This window comes from Babylonia areolata, chromosome 7 (assembly GCF_041734735.1).
Source record: "Babylonia areolata isolate BAREFJ2019XMU chromosome 7, ASM4173473v1, whole genome shotgun sequence".
Lineage (NCBI taxonomy): Eukaryota > Metazoa > Mollusca > Gastropoda > Neogastropoda > Buccinidae > Babylonia > Babylonia areolata.
This window is the reverse complement of record NC_134882.1, coordinates 3,615,096-3,642,080: the sequence shown is the minus strand read 5'-3', so window position 1 is coordinate 3,642,080 and position 26,985 is coordinate 3,615,096. Positions and strand designations below refer to the sequence as shown.

Genomic DNA, 26,985 nt, shown 5'->3' with positions numbered 1-26,985 from the left:
AACCGTTGATGCCGCACATGCCTGCAGTATAATATTTCTGCCACGGAATATTTCTCTTCTCTTCATTTTTCCAAACTATATTGAGGATGAAAAAAAAAAAAGTTCCTTTATTCATTAAAAATATTTCTGGTGTCTGTGTATATGTGGATTTAATAATAATTAAAAAATAAAATAAAATAAAATTTTAAAAAAGAAAGGGGGAAAAAGAAGAAGAAGAAGAATAAGGCCGAACCAGTGATGTTAAAGATGTGCAGATAGTAAGGGACATAACCTGCTTTAACCTCTTCTACTGTTGAAAACGGAAATCAACTGATAAAGATGTCACGTTTAGTGAATGTCTGCCGGTTTTCAACGTTTGAACGGGGCATACATACACTGAAGAGACCACCCATCTCTGTTATCAGTGAGTAATTTTTGATCAAAAAATGCAAAGTTAAGTCAGTTGCAACAGGTCTTCATTCAAGCTGAGTGTGATTATAATGTGTTACTGCCGATGACCGCTGATGACCGCTGGAAGCAGAGTGTCCTCGCATGTCTCTCCCTCTGGTCTGCATTTGTCCGAATCGCGTTTTTGAGCAGACTTTTCCATCGTTCTTGACCAAAATGCTAAGGACCCCACGGAATTTCTTTCCATTACATACCCATTGGTATTTATTTACTTTTACACGTTTTGTTGAACTTATAAACCAGCAAATATTGCACTTTAATGCTTTATCTTTGCAACAGTTCTGTTGTCTTTTACCAATTTCAAGAACAGTTTAGAAGTAGGCCAAAACGTGGTGGTGCGAGTGCTTAGAATTTAAAATGCCAGAAATAATTGAAAATCTAAAAAATAAAAACAGAAACATTACAATATTCTTGACACAAATATTTGAAAAAACTTACTTAATATTGCACAGTGGCAACATGTTTGTTGTATGATATCTTTTGAGCTAAAACATGTTGGTTTTAAAGCCCCTGAGTATATAACAGTTTTACATGATTTGAGTGTTTATATCTTTAAAGAGTTTGACTGGAAGACTTGAAAAGTTGGGATTATTCACACATCCAAAGCCAACCCACCCCTCCTCCATGCTTGCCTCATTTCCCCTGCCCCCCCCCTTTTTTTTTCAGAACGGAATCCCAGTAGTGTGCAGTTTTATAACTTGAGAAAAGGGAAGATTACTCACTGCTTTAGAACCCAAACTAATCGCTTTGACAATAGCTTCATCCCTACAGCAGTCAATGTTCTGTCTCAAGAACCAACTCAAAATGTATAAAAGAGAACTCTGCAATCAACAGTCATTTACCTGTAAATCTAGTGATTAGCCCCATCAGTATGTAATATGTAATGTACAACATATGTTCCAGTGAGCACACATGTTAATATGCTGTGTATGTGTGTGAACATGTGTATGTGTGTGTGTTTGTGTATGCATGCATTCACAAGTATTCAGTTATATGTATTGTGTGTTTTACTAAATGAATGCCACACTGATAAGAAAGACAAATGCATTGTTGTCTTAGAAGAGGAAGTGCTCTTTCATTTTAAGAGTTGAACCAAAGAAACTGGCCCTGGTATGATCTGAACAAAGAGATAGAAATTTTGTGCAGCTCAACTTTACCAGATCTTAATAATCTTTAATCGTTCTTAGTTGCTAAAAAGTTAGTGCAAAATACCTTTTATCTGGAAAACCTCATGCATTATACCTGTATCTTAGAAAACACCTGTATTTTGTTTGAATAATCTTCATGATCATCCTGTAGCGTTGATGTCTGCTGTGATGAAAGTCTTTGAAAGAGTGATGCTTGTCCACTTGCAGGAGCCTGTCAAACCCTTTTTAGATTCCCTGCAATTTGCATATGGGAAAAACAGAAGTATGGATTATTCTATACTTTTTATCTTAAAGTTTAACAAATGTTATGAATGTCTAGACAAACCAAATACTTGTGTCAGCCTAATGTTCCTTGATTTTGCTTTTAATACTGTTCAGCCTTACTTTTAGCAAAGAAACCTATGCATATGATATGGGACACTTCCCTACAATTGTTTAGGTTTTAGACTATCTTATGATGAGACCTCAGTTTGTTAAACTTTATGATTGCATATCTACTGTTTCCTTTAAAACACTGGTGCACCATAAGGGACAGCACTTTCTCTGTTCATCCTGTACATGGCTTTATGCAGAAGCTTGACCAGTTCATGTTTTCTGCTTTAGTTTGCAGATGATTCTGGACTGGCAGGACTAATTACTGATGACAATGATGCTGACTACTGAAGAAAAATTGACAGATTTTTCTAGTAGTATGATACAAACTACCTAGAATTGAATGTTGGCAAAACAAATGAGCATATAAAAATTTTGACATCAGAAGAAAGAAACCATGTTTAAGTAAAATGAAAATAATAAAAATTTGAATTGGTTGAACTGGTAGACATATACAAATATCTTGGTGTAATAATTGATAGCACGCTTCCCTCATTCTTGGAATGAAAATTCCAATGCACTCACCAAAAAGAGCAACAGTTGCATGCACAGTCTTTGTTAGAAAAATGCTGTCTTTGTTAGAAAAATGCTGTCAGAATGACAGACCAAAATGGGTCACATTTATCTTTTCTTCATAAAACATTTACATTGATATATACTTTGAATGCACATAAATTTATGACCGTAAAAAAGAAACCCACTTAAAGTAAGTTTTTAAAACTTGCTAAAATACAAGGTTCAAAACAGTATGGGAAATACCAAGTTGTGATTTTGTTTTTAATGGAAATTTGTTGCATTTTATCAAAAGAACTTTATTAAGCTGCTGCAGTATTAACAGGTTTTTTTTTCTTTTAATAGAATGTGGTATTAGTTTTTATTAAACATTCTTTTTCAGACAAAAAAAAGGTGTACAAATACAGAATTAGTATACTCTTTGCTTAAGGAAGTAAATATGTGATAATGCTCTGAATATTGACAATTCCACTTCAAGATAATGTACGCAGAACAACAATATCTATTCGTTTATTTGTATTAATTTCGTGATGATATTGTATAGCTAATATAGCAATGCTCTGTATATTGACAATTCCACTTAAACATAATTTAGGCAGAACAATACATGTTGATGATGTATTAACACATGCATTTTATTTTTCCAGAGGTGATACCTTTATCACCAATCCAATATGCAAGATGCATGGGCCACCTTCCAGCTGGCTGGAAGACACAGGAGCGGCTTTCCAGAGATGTGAAGTCGCACATGGATTTCATGCCTGTGCCCAAAGGACCATGGCAAAAACACCATGATGAACGTAAAACCAAGTGGTGTTACATGCTGGTTGCAAGTGCTGCTTTTCTAGGTCTTACAATTTTCGCTGTAAGTAATGGTTTGTTGTAAAGTTGAATATGAGTGCTTGAACACATTTTTGAGTCAGAGAAATTGTCTTAATGTGTCTTCATTTTAATCTTTAACACAAAAATTCCATTCCAGTAAGAAATATTGATATATATATATATATAAAAGAAAATTTCAGTTAGCTGTTGAACAATTGTTGAAAACAAACACTACAAACACTACATACATTTATGTATGTATAATATAATAATAACGATAGTTAATTTGTATCATTTGTCACGCCATTTTGTGCCTTCCATTTAAACAGTAATGATTAATGCATATTGCAGGCAGGGCTCATACAGTCATTAAAGGTTTGGAAAAGTTTGGAGAAACTTAGATACCTTTTAAGTCTCTAAAATATGAAAAAACTGGTGTTGGTATGTACAAGTTAAAAAAAAAAGTTGTCTCCCCTGTAAAAAAGCAATAAGACATATTTGCAATTTTTTCTCAGGGGGAAGGGTATCAGAATCAGTGAGAGCCCTTTTTCTTATTGCTCAAACTTCACTCATTTTTCTCTTGATAATGTTCCCAGTTGTCTCTCAGACAGCTTATCTGCTCATCTGTCTGCAAAATGCTGTGCATTCCTGATGTTACAACTATTTACATTCCTTTTCTGTTGCAGCTTCTAATGTCCTACAAACCTCCTTTCGCTACAACAAACACAAATGCAGTTTCTATATCTTTTAAAATGGATATGAAATCAAAATGTACCTGTTTGATAATGATCTCCACCCTTGTTGGGTCTGGTTTGTGTGTTGCTTGTGATGTCCAAGTCTCTGTACATGCTGGCATGAATCAGTGAATATGTATATATGTATTATGTGTAATGTGTGTATGGCTAGCTGTTTGTTTTTGTAATAAGTTTGGTATACATTAGCAAGCAGCTGTGGTGTATTTTTTAAATAATCTATTTTGCAGTCTTGTTCTTTTTTCTGCATATAAATTATAATTTATGATGCCCATGTATGCAGGTCCACGCAGGTTAATTCGTACATGTACCTTGGAATAGAATTCTATGGACTGGTACATTCTTTCAAGCTATAAAGAGAGCATAATTTATGACCATGCTCATAGGGCAATGTTTTCGTTGAACATCACAAATTGCAAGAAAGCAGGAACTTAAAACTATCCCCACATATTGCTAAAGATATGTATCAGACAATGGGTATACCCGTTCTGTTATATTGATGTGAATTATGGGGATAAGAATCTTAATGTGTTAAAAAAAACTGCAAATGAAGTTTATGAAAACACTTTTCCATTTACACCGAAACACAGTGTTAGATATGTTGCTTGGAGAAACAGGTATATATTTCCCATTTCAATTCTTGATAACAGTTAAGTGTAGAAAAGAATATTTTTGGTCAGGAATAATTGATGATACAACTGATAAATTATGTAAAGCATATTCAGTTTTATACAGATTATTTTCGTGTACAGATTTCCCATCAAAATGGCTAAACTTCATCAAGAAATAAGAGTATTTTGATTGACAGTGGTTATGACTGTGTTGGTTTTCACAAACATTCCTTAGTAAGAATTTCTTTTGTCAAAATATTATGCAAAGTCTAAAAGATATCTACATTCAGTCATGGAGAAAATCGCTCAAAGATAGTACTAAATGTCTGTTCTACAGAAGCATCAAACTTATATTTTGTCAAGAAAAATATATCTCACAACTTCCAGATACATACAGTGATACATATATCCTTTGATAAAGTTTTGTTGCAGTAGTGAATAAACTGCAGATCAAATTAGGAAGAAGAGAAGGTGATTACAGAGAAAACAGAATTTGCCAGGAGTGTAATATCGAAGTGTTGGGGATGAATTTCATTTTGTTTTAAAATGTCCTATAAATATTGTAATTTGAAACAAATTGATACCATGCAAATATCAGTTGCATATATGTTCAGTTTATGTAATTTATTTGGCGCTGGGAAAAAAACAACACAATTTAAGTAAATTCATAAAACTGGAAAGGGTGTGTAGTTTGAAGTTTCATCCAAAATGTACTTGCCAATTTGTTGAAGTTTTGATATATGCAGATCATTTATTATACGAGCGTGCGCACTTGTGTGTGTGTGTGTGTGTGTTGCTTGTTTTGGTGACATGTTTGGACTGAAGTTGTGATTTAATGAGGATGTATTGTAATTGTATCCTCCACACCCAAAAAGGGGCAAAAGGATTAGATTTCTTTGAATCTTTGAATAATGTCATTGATCAAAGTATTACATGTATTCACAAATGTTCAGATTTGATGTGTGTGATATTTTTGCACAGATCTTCGGAAGCAGATTTATATTTTCTTACAAACAAGAACAGAACACTTGAAAGTGAAACAGATATCAAGGGGAGACAGGAGAGCATGTCATGTCCATGTTTGATGAGCAGTTATTAATATATATATATATGTGTGTGTGTGTGTGTGTGTGTGTGTTTGTCCACTGTTTCGCTTTGAAAATTTTAGTTATCCATTTGATTTAGATTTCAATTAATAGGTTTTACATAAGAAGTCTTAGTCTCAGGTCTAATAGATAATTGACTTTGAGTTTGAGTGTATTATTACTGTTAGAAAAATTGTTGAGGTTTATAATGTGATTGTGACATACTGTCTAAAAGTCATTTCCTCTATGTCTAACAGATGTGGAAAGCAGGGGTGTTTTACCTGCATGACTACCCATACTGGGTCATACCTGACCCTGACAAGACCGGCAGGTTATATATTCCTGATCCTGAACCAGAAGCTCCACCTCCTGTTGAAACAGGTGATTGACTGCTTAACATTTGAGCAAACTCCACCTGTCCTTGAATTAAAAAAAAAAGAAGAAAAGAAAAAGAAGAAGAAAAGGAAAAAAATAATTAAGGTTGCTGCTTTTTGGGCTGAGTCACATATAAAGAGGTCTGTGTAATTGCCCTGTTTTGTTTGTCTGTGTGTAAACTTAAGTTTACCATAGATACACATACTTACATACGTACAAATATACACATAGACAAAGAAAACAGGGTTATGTATATGTTTTTTTTTTTATATTCATTGTACATGTATCGAAATACTTTATCTGTTGACCCCATAGTTGGCTTTAAAATAGAAAAAAAAGACTTCTTTTGATACTTTTCAGTTATGATGATAGTGCACTTCTGGGAAGGGCATAAAATTTGTGATGAATCAAAAACTGTTTCTGCAGTTATTTTATCGTTACATTTCTGTTTCCTTGGCTCAAAACTTTTCCACATTGATTAATAGCAGTCAAAACATCATTTTTATTGAATATAATAACTTCTGCTTCATAATACTAATAGTATGGAAGTTACATTGATGCCATGGACATCCCCTCAATATTCCTTGTGACCCCGGTACACTTGGTAATAAAGACATATTCTAAGACATATTCTATTCTATTCTGTATTCTATTCTAAATAAATCTGCAAGGTCTTTAGGCGTTTAGCTGATGCTCAGAAAGAATCGAAGCGTTGACTCAAAGAAGAAGTCAGTGATAAACTTTTATCAGACTATTCAGTAGAAAATAAAGGGAGCTATGAAGAGACTGGCCAAGATATGGAGAACAGTGGTTGATGCTGGCTGTACAGAGCAGACAATAGTAACGCTAGTGAATCATTAGCAGTACACACAGAACTGGATAAAAGTGTACCAGGTCAGAGCTGGGGAAGAGGATGGGGGTGGAGGTTGAGGGGGCATGGTCTCACATTTTTATGTTATCACTAAAAGTGGTCACATTGAAATTTGAATTGTATCGATGTCTTTTATTTATTTATTTATTGTGGTTGTTGTAGTATAATTTGTGTGTGCATGTATTACCCATTTGTCCAGAATATATTACATTTCTGTGCAAATTACATGACAAATGTTTGTAATAAACAGGTTGAAAATGTGACAAAAAACACTCATTTCACAACATTTGCATGTCATTTAATATATATCATACAAAGTTGGAAAACATCTTGTGTTTTGTATTCTTCATTTATCTTTCAGAAAATTCATACTTTTATGGGTTTCTTTCCAGTGACAAGGCGCACATAATTTTTTAGAATTAGATATATACAAGTTTTTTTGTGGAAAAAGCCCTGGCAAAAAGATTTCACTTAAATTTTATTTCTCTGGCAGCAAAAGGATTGAATTATAAAATACAACTAGCATTGAAAGGTTGATGCAGTCTCACATCACTACCCCCAACACTGACATCACAACGCCCCAAACCAATCACGTACATCACAATACCCAAACAATGAAGAACCTGACTACATACACCCAAATCACTCCCACGCTCCCTCCTTCCACTCAAGACAACACCTCAACAACACACATAGAAAAGAGAAACAAACACACACCCGCACTATTGTAGGTATCAGGAGAAAGGCAGTCTTGAACAGATGAGTTTTAAGGTTGGTTTCAAAGCTGGAAATGGACTGGAAGTGTTTTAATTCATATTGCAAGGAGTTCCATTGGATGTGGGGCTGTGAATCTGAAAGATCTTTGATTGAAGGTCTTAGTCATAACAGAGGGACTTTGGAGAATGTGACTGTCTGATGATGAATGTAGTTGTCTTGTTGGAATGTAAACAGTGAAGAGGTCAGAAAAATAAGAGAAGAACCAGAGAAAGCATGAAAACAGTGTGTGGAGAGTTTATGTTCAATCCTGGACTGGATTGGCAACCAGTGGAGCATCATTTATGTTATTGATTTTGACACAACTAAGTTGCATGTGGAATGATTCAAGTGTGATTTGGAGATGGGTATAATATATTGTTGGTTTACTTCTGTTGGTATGAAAGTCTTGATTATTGTGCTGGTTTGGTCTTGAGTTAAGCACATTGATGTGGCCTTCATGGTCAGCTGGGATTCTCTGAAGATCTATGCAGGTGACACGTCTGAATAAAATGAAATCTGTCAATCTCATTTTTGTTTGCAGGGGAAGCTCCGCCTCCGCCACCTCCCAAGCCCAAGAAACCCAAACTCTACATACCTGATCATGTGCCATACCTGTTGATCGGAGCAGGAACGGCATCCTTTGGTGCTTTCCGTTCTATCAGGGCACGAGATTGTACTGCTCAGGTAAGGAGCTGACTGTTTGATTGTTTCTTAGAAGATCTGACTGCTGGATTACTGACAGTCAAACACAGGCGAGACTATGATGGTCGAATTTAAAAGACAGTTTGGTATGTGAAACGTTTAGACGCCTTTTCTTCGATGCTAATGAAACCATGGATCATCAGTGAAACATTAACAATATGAGACTGAAACGTAACAGTGAATGACAGCTGCAGTTTCAAGGAGACGTCAAAAAATGTGGATAGATCCATATACATTACATTGCCTAGATTGACATTGAGAGAACAAATGGTTCCAAATATATATGTAAAGAAATTGGTACAGATCCCGCTTAGATTTGCTGAGCTGCATTTGTTATTTTAAAAAAACAACTGTACAGTGTTTGGATGTTTTCCTAAACAGATTGATACTTTGAATTAAGACCTTGAATGAATTGAATTGTCTTCTTGAGACAGTTTACTTAGGGATTGAAATGTTTTGTCTTTCAGATTATTTCCACTCTTAAGTTATTTTTTCATTTTCTTATTTTTTCATCTTAGAAAATGGGAGTGGATTGATGCTCTTGTGAAGGCGGAACAGTAAAAGAACCTTTCATGTTTCCTGTTACACTGTGTTTGTAAATAGCATGGTTTGCAGTATGGTTAAATATAAACATAGTAAAGGACAACAGAATAACTTGATTGTATTGAAATCTTTGATGTTGTTTTTAAAGGTAGATTTTTGCCTTTTTTCTTTTAAAAAGAAAAAAGAAAATTAATCACTTGTTTCTTAAGAAGTGGCTGATGAAAGTACCAGTCTGTTGTACATCCACACTATCTCTGTCTTTCTCACTGTTTCATTCTCTCTCTCTCTTTCTGTCTCCCTGTTTTTTTGTGTTTTTTTTCGTATTTGTGTTTGTTATAGAGTTTGTATTTTAATTTGGATCCCCATTCAAAAGGGGCTGTGGCCTAAATAATTTTTTTTTTTTTTAAATTTTTTTTTTACGTTTCTCTCTCTTTAATTTCCCCCTGCCTTTCCTCTCTCTCACAATATCCTTCCCTTCAACCTCTGATTCTCTGTTACTATGTCTGTCTCTCTTTCCTCTCCCCGCACTGCTGATGAATGCAACAAGTAAAATTATGATTTGAAAAGTGTCACTGAAGAATGTGAAGTAAGCGCAAGTTGTGACTTGGACTTGTGAGGAAAGACTGACATGGGACAGAGGTAATGGTGTGAAAATGCAGTTTTGTAAAGGAGATATTGTTTGACAAGTAATTTATGACTGATGACTTGTGAATGTATTTATTGTGGATATGACTTGTATTTTTATGTATATTTCGTGAAGTAGATCCTTTGTGAATGGCAAGCTGATTGTACGAACGTTATGTGCTCAGTGGTAGGATTTGACTTTAAGCACAGCCATTTTGAGCTGGGTTCTCTGTGTGGCAGATATTGATTCTGACTGATGAGGACCAGGTCCCTTACATGCGTCCGCCCTTGTCCAAAGAGCTGTGGTTCAGTGATGACAAAGCAGCAGTCAAACAGCTCAGATTCAAGCAGTGGAATGGCACAGAACGAAGGTATGAAAGCAGCATTGATTGAAAAGGTAATGGCCTAGGTAAAATGTCGGAGGAATTGACGAAATTAACATCACAAATTACTTCACATTTTTTTTTAGGGGACTTTTGGATCAGCCGTCACCATTCTAGAGGTGCCAAGGCAGTGTTGGTTAGGCGTTGGACTTGTAATCAAGTAGTCAACAGTGATCAGGATTTGAGACCCCTTTTCAGCATGGGATTGTGTCCTTGGGAAAGGCACTTCTCTCTGATTTTCCTCCCTCTTTCCAGGTGTGATTGGTACCTGGCTTTCTTAGGGGAAAGCTACAATGGTGGAAGAAGAGAATTGTCCCTGCATCCTGATATGTAAAGCCCAAGACACAGGGAAATGAATTCACTGCCCCAGTGGCTGTAAGAGGCTTTGAACCAGTGTGAGAACATACCCAAGAGTGACTGCACACAACAGCAAAGGCCACAATGTCACAATAAATGTTAAACTCTTTTTTTTTTTCTTTTTTTTTTTTTGAATGAACCTAATTGCACATTTTGCCAGGAGACCTTCACAAGCAGGGAGTTTCTTTCCCTGGAGAAATAATAAAGAACTCACAAATCTGAAGAGTAGAATGCCAGTACCCACCAAGCATCAATCATCTTCTGTATCAAACAGCAAGAAATCAGTTTCAATACATTTTCTTTGGAAACACCTGGAAGAAAAAACCACAAAAGCTGCAAGTGCACTTGGGTAAAAAAAGACAAAAAAAAGAAAGAAAAAAAGAAAAAAGAAAAAAAAAGACACTGTGCACATGCAATCAACATCATTAATTATGCAGTTGAAAAGTTTTTGGTTTTTGTTAATGGCAGAATCAGGAAATAACTGGCATACATTAATCACAAACTCTGTTTTGCTTTATTGCAGTCTTTACTTTGAGCCTGAAAGCTTTTACTTCAAACCACAAGATATGGAAAAACAAGAGAATGGAGGAGTAGCTCTCATGAAAAACCAGAAGGTTGGTTAGCTTTTGCTGTGTTTGCATATTTTTACAATGAGACTGTGTCCATGTGCATTTATTGGCTTCCTTACTCTCCTTTCACTAATTTGTTTTTGCACAGGCGCACACGCACATGACACATACACATATATTCTATACACAAGTCACACACATACACAGATACACACAGACACACAGAGACACAGACACATGCACGCACACACACTCACACACACACACACACAAACACAAAATGACATGTATACATTATGTGTGTCTCACAAACACAAAACATCACTCTGTGGGATTTTGTATGCACACACACACACACACACACACACACACACACACACACACACACACACTTACCCACACACACATACACACAAAGTTTATTCATTCGTACAGGTGGTGAAGGTGGATGCCCTGAGACAGAAAGTACTGTTGGAGAGTGGCTCAGAAGTTGGTTATGACAAGTTGCTCATTGCAACAGGTGAGGATTGGCTATATTCTTCTATCTCTTTCTGCATGTCTGTCTTTCCTGTTCATCTGTCTGTCTTTTCTGTGGGATAAATCATCTGATCCTGAATTATTCTGTCTCCTCATCTCTGTTCTTGCCAAAGTAGATATAGCATGTTTCCTGTAATGGCTGTATACTCCAGATCCAGTTCCCTGATCTGATGACAAGTATGACATAGAAAAGTCTGTAAGTCTTGTGTTGTTGTTCTCTTTTTTTTCTTCTTAATTCACTTAATACTGCCAGTTAGCATCCCTGACTTTCCCCACATCCGACCCACTTGTATTGGTACGAAATAAAATTGCCAAAAAATAAATGTTACAATTTATTTACCGAAAACTTCCAAACTGATCAGTAACATAACGAGTTAGTTGGGGACAAAATATGAAACTTCCCCTGTTCTTACACCATTATATATTGAGATGATGAAAGTATCCATATTTTTTGTTCGAAATTTGCACACACTGATGATTTGTAAACATATCCAGAATAGCGCAGAGTTTGAAATGGATTAAATTCAGAACGTTAAATAGCCACGATAGGGTCCCTTCGTTCAGTTCTGTTGTCTGCCCTGTAACTGAGATGAAAGTGGGTCAGACACCATTGTTGACATGCACTGGTCACTTGAACAGGTCACTGGGAAAATAATTCTCCTGATCGGGAGCACAGCAACACACACTGCATTTATTGGTGGCAGTAGATAGTGGAAAGGTTACTTAAGATATTTTTAGCTTATAACGTCATTATGCAAATCAGGTGCCACTCCAAAAATTCAAAACTACCTAAGGCCCCGATTGGGGTCCTTCATCTGGAATGGTTGTAAACAGGAGGTCGAGGCCCTTCGTCTGCAGTGAGTTAATTGTTTTAATATTTTTTTTTATATGGTCTTAAGTCAGTGAAGCAGAAATACGAAGAATTAACTTAGTATTTCTGCTTCATTAAGTTAATTCTTTGTATTTCTGCTTCATTGATATAAGACCTTTTAAAAAAAACAAAAAAAATCCTACCTAAGGCCCCGATAGGGGTAGCCGCCGTGGCGAAGTGGTTAGCATCACGGACTGACGCTTGGGAGGACGTGGGTTCGAATCCCAGTGGAGGTGGGTTTTTCGGCCCGTGGCCGGCTCCTACCCGGAGTTGAGTGTGTTGTGGGCTTAAATGGGGAGACTGGGACCACACAGTTGAGTGTCATCCACTTCAAGGATGCGTCTTTGGGTGTGTTGCTCTAATTACCTGACCAATGCTGCAAGTGTCTGTATCTCTTGGGCCTGGTTAGCGCAGGGATATCATTATGACAGGAAGCGAAGAGTACAACCTTGTCACGCAGTCTCAAAGCAAAATGGACCTCCATAGCAACATTGTCATCGTCATAGTCATCCTCCTCCATCATCATCAGTATAAACAAAACAGTCTCAAAGTCTGTGGCCTTTCATGCCCTGCTCTCATGGTGACCTCAGTTTCGATACCCCTCCACTTCTGTGCTTGGGGTGAGTCCTGTCAATGTCTTTGGTGTCGGCAGATTCGTGGGGGGCTGTTGTTTGGGGGACATGGTGGCGGTCTCCACTCTGGGGTGACACTCACTTAGTCTGGCTCCGCGACTAAGGCATTATTGTCGTTAGTAGGGGCTTAGTAGGTGGTGTCCTAAGTACGTTGAATCAGAACAGGCACCACTGGACACCACGAAAGTGACTCAGGAGCAGTGCAGGGTTTCCTCTCCTCTGGTGTGTGGCCTTCTGGCGACCTGACATCGATGGTTCTCTGCGGACTGCCGATGCTAGAACTGTGATGGATGAACCCAGGTGTGGTCGTGTATGGGGGAATGTAAATGAGCGGCGTGGGAGTAATGCCACTGAAACGGTGCAGGTGATGGGGCAGCAAAAAAAAAAAAGAAAAAAAAAAGGGTTATACTGAAAAATGTGACAACTTTTTCCACTTTTGCCTTGTTAGTTTCCTCACAGTCAGAAACTCTTATACAGATCTATTCTGAAGCAAAATGATTTGTGTTTTTGAAGTATGATACTTGCTGTGCTTTTGTGTTCACAGAATGTTTGTCACACATTGTAACACACAGGCAGTACATAAAAGCTAGTGAGTCTCTTTCATTCATTTGAAATGCTTCAGTCAGTTCTTCTGAATGACATTGGCTGTTTAGAAAGTGAACAATCAGAAACAACATTGAATAAACATGCCGAACAAATGAGTTGGCAACACGATTTAAAGGTCTTCATCTCAATTAACAACTGGTCATCTTGCCTCAGAGTCATTGTTTGTGGAATTGTTCAGTATCTGAGTGTGAAATTATGGGCAATATGGGAATAAGTCATTTGGATACTAGTAAAATGCTTATCAGATGTGACCAGAACTGCCCAGTTTAGGAAAGCTTGAAACTTTAGTTATGTGATTGTAAAGTAATGAAATGTTGATTGATGTGCCTCATAGCTTTCTGTTCGGCAAACACTTATTTCTGACTGTTAGCAAAAATTTGGACCAATATATATTATATTTTATAATTTCGTTTTTGAATTGCAGTATCACTTTGTTTTTCTTAAATTGATGGGAATCACAAGTTAGCTATGAATTTTTAGGCCCCTGTTTTGTTTCTCCCATTTCTTTTATCACTCTATATCTCCGATCTTACGTTTTCTTCTTTCTACACTTTCTCATTTCCCAGTAAATATTTATTTTAAGTTATATAGGAAACTTTCATGTCTTGACAACTTTCACCTATTTATCTTCTATTGTTCTAAGTTGCTCTGCATTAAGGAAATGGCATAAGCAGTTGTGTGTGCAAGTAATTTGAGATGTGACAAAGATTTTACTGATGTGTTTGTCAGGTGGAAGGCCTAAAAATGTTCCAGTCCTAGAAAAAGCTGGCGCGGATGTTGCTAAAAAGACATACTTTTTCCGCAATGTAAGTGTTTTAGTTGAAAGGTAAAGAGATGATGGTAAAAGTATGTTTCTTGTTTTGAAGACCTGTGTGTTTATATGTAATATCAGGGAGCATAGTTTATGAAGTTTGATGCATTTTAGGAGGTGGGTGCTTTGGCTGACAACATGATGTGTTCTGAAGTAATATGAATGTTGGAACACAAAGGAAAAAGTACAGCAAATGCTCACACCCATAGGCAGTTTGTAGCATGCATAGTTTATATACTTACTTTATATGATTATGTAAAGCTTCTTATCTCTATTAGAGTTTTGCTTTAAGTTCTCTGAGGTACTTTAAGTTAACTCTGAAGTAATATGATGTTGACTAGTCTTGTAGTCACATGTTGAGCAGCACCTTGATGCTGAAAGGAATACATTTAATCGCAATTAAATGCTGATTAAATTTCTTTTCCTAACATCTTGAAAACAAAATAGTAGTTTCTTCAAAGGTACATATGAAGCTAAACAAAACAGTGAAACCAAATTTATCAAGCATTATAAAGATGAAATGAGAGAGAAATTTGCATGCGCGCACACACACACACACTTACGCAACACAACACAACACTGTCTGTCTGTCTGTCTATCTGTCTCTTCAGAACCCTCTGTGCACACACAGTCACAGGTATTGTAGTAACTGATGTACTTCAAAGTATAGTTGATGTTCCAGTTCACTGTTTACGACACATTTATATGAGAAAAAGTGTTCAAAAAGAGTCACTGTCCGTTTAGATACACAAAATGCTTTCTGTACCTCTTGAAATTAAGCTTAGTTCATTTCTTTCAAAAAGACAGTATACTGCTCTACACCTCACACTAAGAATAGTCTGCTGGTAAACTAGCCAAGTAGAGCACTTATTACACTAAATAAAGTTTATTTCATATAAACACAACACTCTTAGAGCAAGTATTGTTAACCTAAACTGTATAACAAAACAATGGAATGCAGTTTGGTTGCAGAGGCACTTAGGCACATATTATTCAACCATGACTTGTAATCCAGTCTGAAGGTGCTGATTTTTTTAAATGTTTTTTGTTGTTGCTTTTTTGTCTGTGGATATTGCCATTTGCAAATTTCAACTTTGCAACTGGTTCCAAGTGAAATCTGGGGTGAGATAGGGTTGCATACTGTCACCATTACTGTTCTTCGTATACTAGGACAGTTTCAGTTTCAGTTTCAGTAGCTCAAGGAGGCGTCACTGCGTTCGGACAAATCCATATACGCTACACCACATCTGCCAAGCAGATGCCTGACCAGCAGCGTAACCCAACGTGCTTAGTCAGGCCTTGAGGAAAAAAAAAAAAAAAAGTCTCAAAAATTGTAAGTCAGATATCATCTAGCATCCCTCCTGAAGCGCCCTAGCATACCTATGGATGGAAACCAAAGCTAAACTGATTGACGCAGTCTTTGTTCCCACCCTGATCTATCACTGCCAGACCTGGACCTTGAACAAAGCTCTGGAGCGTAAACTTACAATTTTTGAGATCTGATGTCTGCGTTGAGCAGCTGGCAAAACCAGAAGGGACCTGGTCAGAAACAATGATGTGAGAAAGGTGGTTGGTGCTACACCTATCAACAAGAACATAGAGCACAAACGCATAAAGTGGTTTGGTCACCGAACAAAAATGTCAGTTAAGCAGCCAGCCCTGCCAGCCTACAACACCAAGCACTCAGGCTTCAGAGCCAGAGGAAGACCACATTAGTGGTGGATTGACAGAATTTCAGACACACTCCGCGCCCACAGCATGATGCTAATCCAGACCTCCCTCATTGCTGTGGACTTAAATAGAAGAAGTCATTCTTTTTTGTTCTGCTAATAGCTGCAAGGAAGAAGTAAGGAGAAAAACCCAGCCGTTTTTTCCTCCACCAAAAAAAGCGTCATATGGAGAGATTTTAGGAATATGGGTGTGCATTGTCCTGAGTTCATGGCAGTTGTCATCAGAATGTGTAACCACCTTTTGTTGAAAGAAACACTGCTTTCCACACAATTTACAAAGGAAATATATTTAGTTTTGAGTTAACTGGGGTGGGGGGGGGGGGGTTTGTTTTTTTTTGTTTTTTTGGGGTGGGGGTAATGGGGGGGGGGGGGGGGGGGGGGGTCAGCTTTCTTTTTGCCAGCAATAAGGTGGACCATTTTCATTACATGTTGATATGATTATAAATTCTTTACTGGTTAACATTTTTTATGTACACGGAAAAACACACAGAAAACATGCTCTCTCTCTCACTCTCTCTCTCTCTCTCTCTTATTGTCTGAAATTGGGCATACTGGAGAATTAAAAATTCATTCTCACTCTCTCTTTCTCTCTCTCTCACAGTCACACACACACACACACACACACACACACTCACGCGTGCTAATATTAGTGCAGATTTCTTTATCCAATATCAGTGCAAATTTCTCTTTCCAGCTAGCAACTTGGTTTCATACCATTTTCCATGATGTGAGCTATAACTCCAGTTGACCGAGCAGTGTAGTGGACAGATTGATGAAGAAGGCTCGAGATCTGCAGAAGTGTGAGCTTCTCTACAGTCTGCGAGCTGATTCAGATGAGCCACAAGACTCACAACCCAAATGAAGGAGACTACAAAACACTGCTGATGGAAATGAAGACCAGGAGCAGAGCAGTGAAGACCAAACCTTCAGCTTTACTGCTCAAGGACAGTGGATTGCAGTCTTTTTTTTAATGAGACATTTATATTGGCCAGGTCCCTGATGTGTTGGATACCCACTTAGCATATGTATAGTATCTCACAATCTAGTGCCAGAAAAGACTATTTCAAGTTCCCAGCTGTGGACAGTGTTGCAGATACTGAAGCTTGTTTTTTTTCCCTTCCAGTGGGATTTGAAGTTGTGCCTGTTTGCAGATACTGGGTGGTGCCTGCAGTTGATAATATTCAAGAGCGGTATGATGCAATTAAACGCCAATGATTCAAACGCGGAGCACAAACTGACATGAATTTTTACTCAGTGACTTTGATCTGCAGCAGCCTTTGAATGAAATCAAATCATCAACTGTACGTTGTAGCCTTCCCACTTCCATTGTCCTGCGCTCAGAAAATATCTGCCCTCAAGAAACTGGGACTGTCCTCAAGATGTTGAAGCTGATGCCCTTCACCAACCTGTCCTTGTAGTGTGAAGGACAAGACCCCTGCCCATGTCCTGCAGACCAGCCCCCTTCCTTCAAAAGGGACTCAGAGCCACTCTGGGGCCAACAATAACCCTCCTGCACAGCAAGCTCAACACCTCCAAACAGGAATTTGAGGCTACAACATTTTTATTTTGATTTTGCAAGTTGACATGATATTGCGATGTGCAAAGGGAGAAGACACTGAAAACTAAAAAGTTACTATCCTGTTCTTAATCAGAACCATAATGTCAGGATTAACATTTCATATTGTTAACAGTTTACACACACAAAAAAGTTTACTTAATCTACAGTATTTTGCAAAAGCTTTCAAAACTTTTGCTGTTATGATTGTTTAGGGTTGAAGCGTAACTTTCAAAAAGCCGCTATAAATTGTTTAACATTTTATTTTCAGAGAAATGCACATTGATTGCTAAATCAAACAATAGATCTCCCTTTTCTGATTCCAACGACACCAAAACCACTTAATGGAAGCTGAGATATCAAGTTGTGAAAACGCTGTCAAATTATCTGAAATGACGTTTGTAACATGTGCGGAAGTTAGAAATTGAAGACTTTTCCAATTTTAACCATATGAGCCAGCCATTATATGTTCATTTCTGAATCTGAAAAAAATCAGGCTTATTACTCATGCTATGGGGAACAGTGTAAAATCAAATTTAATTGCACATAAATTTAGTAATCTTCGTTATATAAATCAAGTGTAAGGAGCATTCAAAATCCTTTTTGACTCACTTGTGCAAACAAAGTGAGTCTATGTTTTAACCCGGTGTTCGGTTGTCTGTGTGTCCATGGTAAACTTTAACATTGCCATTTTCTCTGCAAATACTTTGTCAGTTGACACCAAATTTGGCAAAAAAATAGAAAAAATCCAGTTCTTTCCAGTCATCTTGTTTAAAACAATATTGCACCTCTGGGATGGGCGCAAAAAAAAAATTAAAAAAAGAAGCCAAATTATATGCAAACTGAATTTACTGTTATATTTATTTTTTTTTAATTCTCTAAACTTGGCACTTTGATCTGATGTTCTGACACAACAACAAGAGCAGTCATTTTTATCATTTTTTGTTCAAACAGGAACTTGTTTTGCTAAGCATGGAAGTTATATTTATTTTGCATGTCTTTGGTGCAGATAGTAAGAAAGGGTAATTAATCTGTAATTAATGCTTGGGGGGTTAATTTGCTTTAAAATGATCTTTCTCATCTTAAACATTACATTTTGAAATTAATCTCAATACATAATCTTTCTCATCTTAAACATTACATTTTGAAATTAATCTCAATACATAAAAAAGCTTGTGTGTTTTACTCTCAGTGTACAGGGCTTATACTATGTTCATTCGCCCAAGTGGTCTTTTTTGGAAAATACTAAAATCAATACTACGAGTGGACTTTATAGATCTATTGGCTGAGCCCTGAAGGTCATGGGCAAAAATCAATTGCGTACACATATTTATACATATTCAAAGCGTGTGCTCATATTCCTTGTGAACGAAGGACGCCATTTTCTTCAAGTTCAAGTTGTTGACCTGCCTGTTCAATCAACAATACACAATAACATGTAATGGAAAGTTGGAGAAGGAGACCGTTAAATATTTATTCTGAGAAAGATTTGTGAACGCCTCATCACTTACTGGATTATGCCCCAAACACTGAAACGGCCATAAAAATATCAACAAAATCAGTCAGGATTCACATTAAAAATAATAAACCATGAAAGTTTATACCCTTGATGAAACATAAAAATTTCCAGTCTTGACTTTTCTCAAAATGAAGTCCTTTTCACTTCATACGATGTTTAGGAAGTACTTGTACTTGGCTCTACATGTTATTAGTTTAACAAAATACTCAATTTTCACATCAACTTTAAAACTATAAAACTAGAATAAACATAAAAGAGAAATTGAATCGACCGTGTCGTACTACATTCCCGGCGGGTGTAACTAAACTTATACCTCTGTCTAGATCCAGAGAAAACAGCTAATTGTTGCAGTGTGATTGCAACTATAGCCACGTCTCCTTTACCGCGGACTTAAAAAGAATTTTTGATTGCCCTGAAAGATTTTTTGAATGTCCAAGATAAACCAGAATAATATGATTTAAACAGCGTTCTCACTGGGAATACCACAATCGATTATCGCCCTTAAAAAAACATGTTTAAATGTTAAATTTTAGAACATCAGTAAAGGAGCAACGATAGTGTAATGGGTAAGACAGTTTCTTCTCACCCGAAAACTCGGGGTTCCAATCTGCCGTCAGGACTTTTTTTTTTCTTTTTTCTTTTCTTTTTGACTCACTTGTGTAAACAAAGTGAGTCTATGTTTTAACCCGGTGTTCAGTTGTCTGTGTGTGTGTGTGTGTCTGTGTGTCCGTGGTAAGCTTTAACATTGACATTTTCTCTGCAAATACTTTGTCAGTTGACACCAAATAAGGCATAAAAATAGGAAAAATTCAGTTCTTTTTAGTCATCTTGTTTAAAACAATATTGCACGTCTGGGATGGGCACAAAAAACAAAAAAAATGAAGCCTAATTATATGCAAACTGCATTTACATTTTGAAACAAGAGAGGCAAGGCCTTCAAGACTCACTTGTGATGCACTTAAAAAAAAAAAAATCCAAGCTTTTTATGTATTGAGTATGATTTCAAAATGTAATGTTTAAGATGAGAAAGATCAGTTTAAAGCAAATTAATCCCCTAGCATTAATTACAGAGTAATTTCCCTTATTTTACTGTCTGCGCCAAAACGTTTGTAATAAACAAAACTTCCATGCTTAGCAAAAGAAGTTCCTGTTTGAACAAAAAATGATAATAATGACAGATCTTTTGTCGGGTCGAATATCAGATCAAAGTGCCAAGTTTAGAGAATACAAAAAATATAAATATAACAGTAAATGCATTATACTCAATGCATAAAAAGCTTGGATTTTTTTTTTAAGTGTATCACAAGTGAGTCTTGAAGGCTTTGCCTCTCTTGTCTTTTTTTTTTTTAACCCGAAGCTTTATAACAACAGATACAGAACACATTTAAACGATTAGATTTTTAAAAAAGTGTATTACAAGTGAGTCTTGAAGGCCTTGACTCTCTTGTTTCATTTCATTTTTATTTGGCGCTAATTTTTTGCCAAAAAATAAAATGTTTAAAAATTCATATCTCCGGAACCGTTTAACATATGTTGATAAAATTTGCACCAATGGATTCAGGATGAAAAGGTCTATAAGTGATGTAAACAGTTTATGTGTATCTGAAATTTGAAAACTCAGTTTGGAGTACCTAAAAGTAGAGTAAGTAAATTTCAAATGAAAAATATAATAACAGAATGTTGTTTTGGGGGGGAAATTTTTAGGATTCATTTCCCTTTCACTTTCTTTACTTGCATACAAGTTCTTGTGTTGTAGCTAAACATCTCTGGCTTAGAGTTGTGTCTATCTTTGAAGTATGTATAATGACTGTACTGTTTATTTGTTTACTTTGCTCTTATTTGGAAAACTTGGAAGTTTATATTACTTGTTTATGTCTGAAGATGATGTTCATTATTTCTACAGTTAATTGATGACTGTTGACTGGTCTTTGCCTCACCCAATTGCTGTTTGTGGGTTACACTTACAGATCAGTTACTGCCTTACCTCATTGTTTGTGGGTTACACTTACAGATCAGTTACTGCCTTGCCTCATTGTTTGTGGGTTACACTTACAGATCAGTTACTGCCTTGCCTCATTGTTTGTGGGTTACACTTACAGATCAGTTACTGCCTTGCCTCATTGTTTGTGGGTTACACTTACAGATCAGTTACTGCCTTACCTCATTGTTTGTGGGTTACACTTACAGATCAGTTACTGCCTTAACTCATTGTTTGTGGGTTACACTTACAGATCAGTTACTGCCTTAACTCATTGTTTGTGGGTTACACTTACAGATCAGTTACTGCCTTGCCTCATTGTTTGTGGGTTACACTTACAGATCAGTTACTGCCTTGCCTCATTGTTTGTGGGTTACACTTACAGATCAGTTACTGCCTTGCCTCATTGTTTGTGGGTTACACCTACAGATCAGTTACTGCCTTGCCTCATTGTTTGTGGGTTACACCTACAGATCAGTTACTGCCTTGCCTCATTGTTTGTGGGTTACACCTACAGATCAGTTACTGCCTTGCCTCATTGTTTGTGGGTTACACCTACAGATCAGTTACTGCCTTGCCTCATTGTTTGTGGGTTACACCTACAGGTCAGTTACTGCCTTACCTCATTGTTTGTGGGTTACACTTACAGATCAGTTACTGCCTTAACTCATTGTTTGTGGGTTACACTTACAGATCAGTTACTGCCTTAACTCATTGTTTGTGGGTTACAGATCAATGACTTCCAGAAGCTGGATGCAGCAACTGACAAGTGCAAGGCAGTGGCTGTGCTTGGTGGGGGCTTTCTGGGCAGCGAGCTGGCTTGTGCATTGGCCAAGAAAGGTCTGTGCTTAGAACAACATTATGGTGTGTGTGTGTGTGTGTGTGAGAGATCATTTGTTGAAGACATACAGTAGTGTATAGTATATATTTTCATTTATATATTGTGTATATGTGTGCAGTGTTTGTGGGAGATCATTATTAAATACAGACAATTGTGCATGGTATGCTTTATTTATATATTGTGTATGTATGTGTTGTGTTTATGGGAGGTCATTTGTTGAACACATACAGTAGTACAGGGTGTATATTTTATGCTATTTATCTTGATGTTATTGGTTTTCTGTTTTATGACTTAGGAATTGAAAATTGGGACATATTTGATGTTTTGATCAGAAATACAAAAATTAGATACACTATACAGACGATACTGTTGATCCCCTCATTTATTATCTGCTGGTGCATTCAGGCTTCAAGTATGCATTTTTAAGATTCTGTAATCCATATCAGTGTTTGATGGTTTGTGGAAATACTAGCATATTCGATATGATTACCATCAAAGACTGAGAAAGTTTGCATGTATGGCAGGGTAAAAATGTTGAGCTATGTGAAAGTTCACTTGAAGATAAGGGTGAATGTAGCAGCTGATACCCACAAAAGTGAGAAAACAAAAATATACAGGTGTTAAATGTTGTTGATCTTTTGTTGTGCGTCTCAGAAGATGATGGAAAAAACATTTGTGACAAAAGAAGTCAAAAGGGATTGACCTTGTACCTCTCCATTTTGGTGTATACAGTACTGTGCAGGATCGACATTTAGTTTTGATTTTGTAACTATCCAGGGTATGATAACAGAAAAATGTGAATAGCTGGTGTGAGTGTGTTTATACCCAAGTGCATGCAGAGAGTGAAGGATATGATGTAAGGGTGTCAGTAATCTGGATTTGAAAGGATGTTTGTGAAGAAGTTCTTGCACCAGTAATGGAGAGATGTTAAAAAAAAAGAAAAAAAAAAAGAAAAAAAAAAAGAAATAAAAGATCAGCTTTCTGCTTAATAGTTTGGAAGAGATTGTGCAATTTTATTTGCATTTTCATTTCACAAAGCCTACATGGAATGTTCAATGTTGATGTTTTCTCAGAACATCTTTCTCTGTTGTGTGTCATTGCAATCATGTTTGTTTGGGTTTCAGCCAAAAGTAATGGCATGACAGTGTACCAGATCTTCCCAGAAGCAGGTATATGCCCCAACTATTTAATCAGTTCAGTCTGTTTAGTAGAACCTTATTGATTTGACTCAGGTATTCAAATATTTATATTAAGTGTGAATTTGGTATATAAATCCATGTTTTTCCTACAGTGTTGTTTGATAACAGTAAATTATTTATGTACAACTAACATTTACAGTACTCCTTCATATACAAATAACATTAACAGTACTCCTTGGCATTTGATCTGACCATAAAATGTTCCGCCTGTTCTTGTTTTCATGCTTATCAATACAAGTGTACAAATTATGTTCTTTTATCCTAGTGTTATCTTATCACGACTTGTTTTTAAAAGACTATTATACCTTACATTTGATAGTGTTTAGTGAAAGGTAATTATAAGTTATTCATTGAAAATGTATTAAAATGCTCACCACACATCACAAACACAAATGCAGTGTCACACTCATTGCTTTAATCACATATCTGCAGACATAGACAAAATGTAGTTCACATTTAATTTGTGTTTATGCAGGCAACATGGGGCGAGTTTTGCCAGAGTACCTCTGTAAATGGACCACCAAGAAAGTGCAAGAGGGTAAGGCTGTGGCTGTTTTGATAAAAGATGTATTTGAATGTGACAAGTGTGTTTTTGCATAACAATAATTCCTCTGTATGTCTCAGGGATACTTTAGGTACGTGTTCTTTGTGGGACTACATCATTATTGTCTGTTCATTTTGTATTGGATCATCAGCTTCATCTCTACAATACTTTTGTGTGCATAGTTGGTGGTCGGAAAGAAGGAAAGGAAATCACATGATGCAAGTGTATGATTGCATGTTTGTTTCTAAGCCTTTGAAATGGTAAATCTGATATATGGCTGTCAGTTTGGCATGTAAGAGAATACTTTGATTCATTTGAAGAAAGTTCAGAGAAAAGATAAATAGGAAAGAAAACAACAGACAAATAAAACAGACAAAATAAGTAGGAATAGTCAAAATACAATAGACAAGTTTGATAACAATACAATGCAATCAGATTGACATGGTGGATAGATCATTATATCATACTCTACTGTATAAGAAACCTGTGTAATCATTCTATATCTAAGAACACTTGATTATTGTAGTTGCATTTCACTCTAAATTTGGACACATTGTGTAATTTGATTTTGGATCACATGGTTGCTTTTGGGAATGGATTTAGTGGATGAACTTTCATCTTACATTTGCAGATATACAAGTTTGCAAATGTTTTTATAAAATCAAATATGTCATCAATTTTAACACATCCATGAATTCCCAAAATTTCAATGATACATGTGATGTGGACATGAGATGTTGCATATTTCATTGACAGCTTATCTGGAGCTAACCATAAGCATTTTGTATGAGTACAATACCATAAAAAAATGTTCAGTTTCATCTCTTGCATTATTACCTCACACGCATTTGTTTTTAATTACACACACGGCATTCAAAACAACTTCAGCAGCAGTGATTCTGTGTACTGTTCTTATTAACACACATTTCAGTTTGACATCTCTTCTTGTGCTGTTTTTGTTCTTGAAAAACTGTGTTCCAAGAAATATCAGTGATCAGTTTATCTTACCTTTTTTTAGCAGCAATTTTACTTGGAGTTATGCAGTGCAGAAAGTAAGTTTAATATTTTGACACTTTTGTTCACATGATGATTATCCTCAATGCATTGGGCATGTTCAGATCATTAGTGATGTCAGTTGTATCTATTCCAGTATTGTTGACAAACTGTTTTTGTGTAGCTTTCCATCCATTCAGAGAACTTATAAGTTTATGTGATAAACTCTTTAGTAAAAATTTTTCAATTCCCTTAGAGAATATTTTTTTTTAAGAATATTTTCTCTTTGTATTGGTTTATTATTTTTTATTTATCTTATTACTAATTTTTATCTTTACATTAAAGAAAACTGTTGGGAAAGCAATTTACTTTAACTTCAGAGGAGAATGCAAAGACTATTATTTGTATGCTTAAAATGCATATATGAAAAAGAAGTAATTTTCTCCAGTGACACAATTGCTGACCCATATCATTCACAAGTTTCGAAATGTAGAACTGTAGAGAGCTGTGCATTGTGAGCAGTGTTCCTTTAAGAAGTTCAGTTTTAAAAGAGAAAAAAATGTACACTGGAAATGTCTTTTCTATTGCAGTTCTGTGCAGTCACAGCCTTTTAACTGCACCATTACTAGTGATAACAAACCTTTAGTATGTGCTATAAATGTTGCAGTGTATGAACATGTAAGAAACACAAGCTATAATTGTGATGTTGCAGAGGGTGTGGAAGTGTTGGCCAACAAGAGTGTGACAGCAGCAACAGTCAAAGATGGCAAAGTCATACTGTCCTTGAGTGATGATTCACAGGTTAGTATTTCAGAGACAGTACCCTGGTTTTGCTCATATTTCCTGTTCTGAACAGTGTTCAGCTGAATTGTCTAGATGCCACCATAAACTTGGCAGATCCTCTATCACTTTTGAAAGGGAACCATCATCATCTTCTTTCTTCAGTTCTTCAATTTGGAAGGTCAGCCGTCATCATAGACTATGTTTTCTTTGTGAGCCGTGACCCCAATGTTCTCTTGTATACAAAACTTGCTCGCGGGCTTCACGACTTGCAAAGATACCTGATTTCGTCGATCGTCTTCAGTCATTGACAGAATGAGAAAACTCACAAAGGATTAGAAGATTTTTGCAGAAGAGATCGATAAAACAGTGAATAATAAGTGGAACTAGGTCTGGCAAGATGAGATCGTGAAAACAGAAGTGAAGAATAAAAACAAAAAAACTTTACGGGTACGGGTGACGCCATTCACAAAATTGACACCGCGGGCAAGGCCAAGTGCAGTTGGTGTCAGATTGTATGGGTGCAACTCTTCAGTCTAGGCACGGAAATCTGTTTTCCCATTTGCATTAAAAATGGAGCATCTGTTTTCTAGAAGAAAAAAAGAAAGAAAGAAAAAGCCGATGGGCTGTTCTATATCGTCATTGACTTGTCAGAGCACCAAAATCGAAGTCCGAAAGTTTCCTAATGTCGATTGAAGTTCTCAAAATGCAGATGACGAAAGGCGATCCCTACTTGGCACGCATTGATATCACTGTGAAAAGCACGCACACGCACACATGCACACACATGTGGTCGATCACACTCACACACACACACACACACACACACACACACACACACACACACACACAAACTTGCACGCACGCACAGATACACCAGTGCCTGCGATCTCCATCCCTGTCAAGCCACAAGGGCCGATCTCCATCCCTGTCAAGCCACAAGGGCCCTTGGTACATCTGCTTGTCCCTCTGTTCATTTAGCAAAAGCTGCCAGCCTTTGCCACTGTATGTACAAGTGACATTGTTGCCATTGAAACAGATACTTTGTAGCAACTTATTGACTTCAGTGACACAGTGACTCACAGCCCATGCTTCTGTACAGACAATTCATGGCAAGAGTCAGTGTATTTAGATTTGAGACCTATAGCCCCAGATTACCAAAGTTACACACGCACGCACAGACACAGAGCTGAATTGAATGCCTGCGGGCGCCATAGCCGAATGGTTAAAGCGTTGGACTTTCGATCTGAGGGTCCCGGGTTCAAATCACGGTGACGGCGCTTGGTGGGTTAAGGGTGGAGATTTTTATGATCTCCCAGGTCAACATATGTGCAGACCTGCTAGTGCCTGAACCCCCTTCGTGTGTATACGGAAGCATAAGATCAAATACGCACGTTAAAGATCCTGTAATCCATGTCAGCGTTCAGTGGGTTATGGAAACAAGAACATACCCAGCATG

General features: G+C 36.8%; 1 protein-coding gene across 1 annotated transcript in view; it reads left to right on the top strand.

Annotated features, from left to right (window-relative positions):
• The first annotated feature begins 292 nt into the window (after window positions 1-292).
• LOC143283659 (apoptosis-inducing factor 1, mitochondrial-like) overlaps window positions 293-26,985 on the top strand; it is a 40,801-nt gene continuing 14,108 nt past the window's right edge. The window contains exons 1-12 of the mRNA XM_076589875.1: window positions 293-403; window positions 3,128-3,345; window positions 6,008-6,131; window positions 8,294-8,436; window positions 9,862-9,992; window positions 10,885-10,975; window positions 11,366-11,450; window positions 14,306-14,382; window positions 21,901-22,009; window positions 23,135-23,179; window positions 23,685-23,747; window positions 25,459-25,547. Of these exons, the coding sequence (XP_076445990.1) occupies window positions 319-403; window positions 3,128-3,345; window positions 6,008-6,131; window positions 8,294-8,436; window positions 9,862-9,992; window positions 10,885-10,975; window positions 11,366-11,450; window positions 14,306-14,382; window positions 21,901-22,009; window positions 23,135-23,179; window positions 23,685-23,747; window positions 25,459-25,547 (1,260 nt within the window). The 5' untranslated portion in view covers window positions 293-318. The remainder of the gene's footprint in view (window positions 404-3,127; window positions 3,346-6,007; window positions 6,132-8,293; window positions 8,437-9,861; window positions 9,993-10,884; window positions 10,976-11,365; window positions 11,451-14,305; window positions 14,383-21,900; window positions 22,010-23,134; window positions 23,180-23,684; window positions 23,748-25,458; window positions 25,548-26,985) is intronic.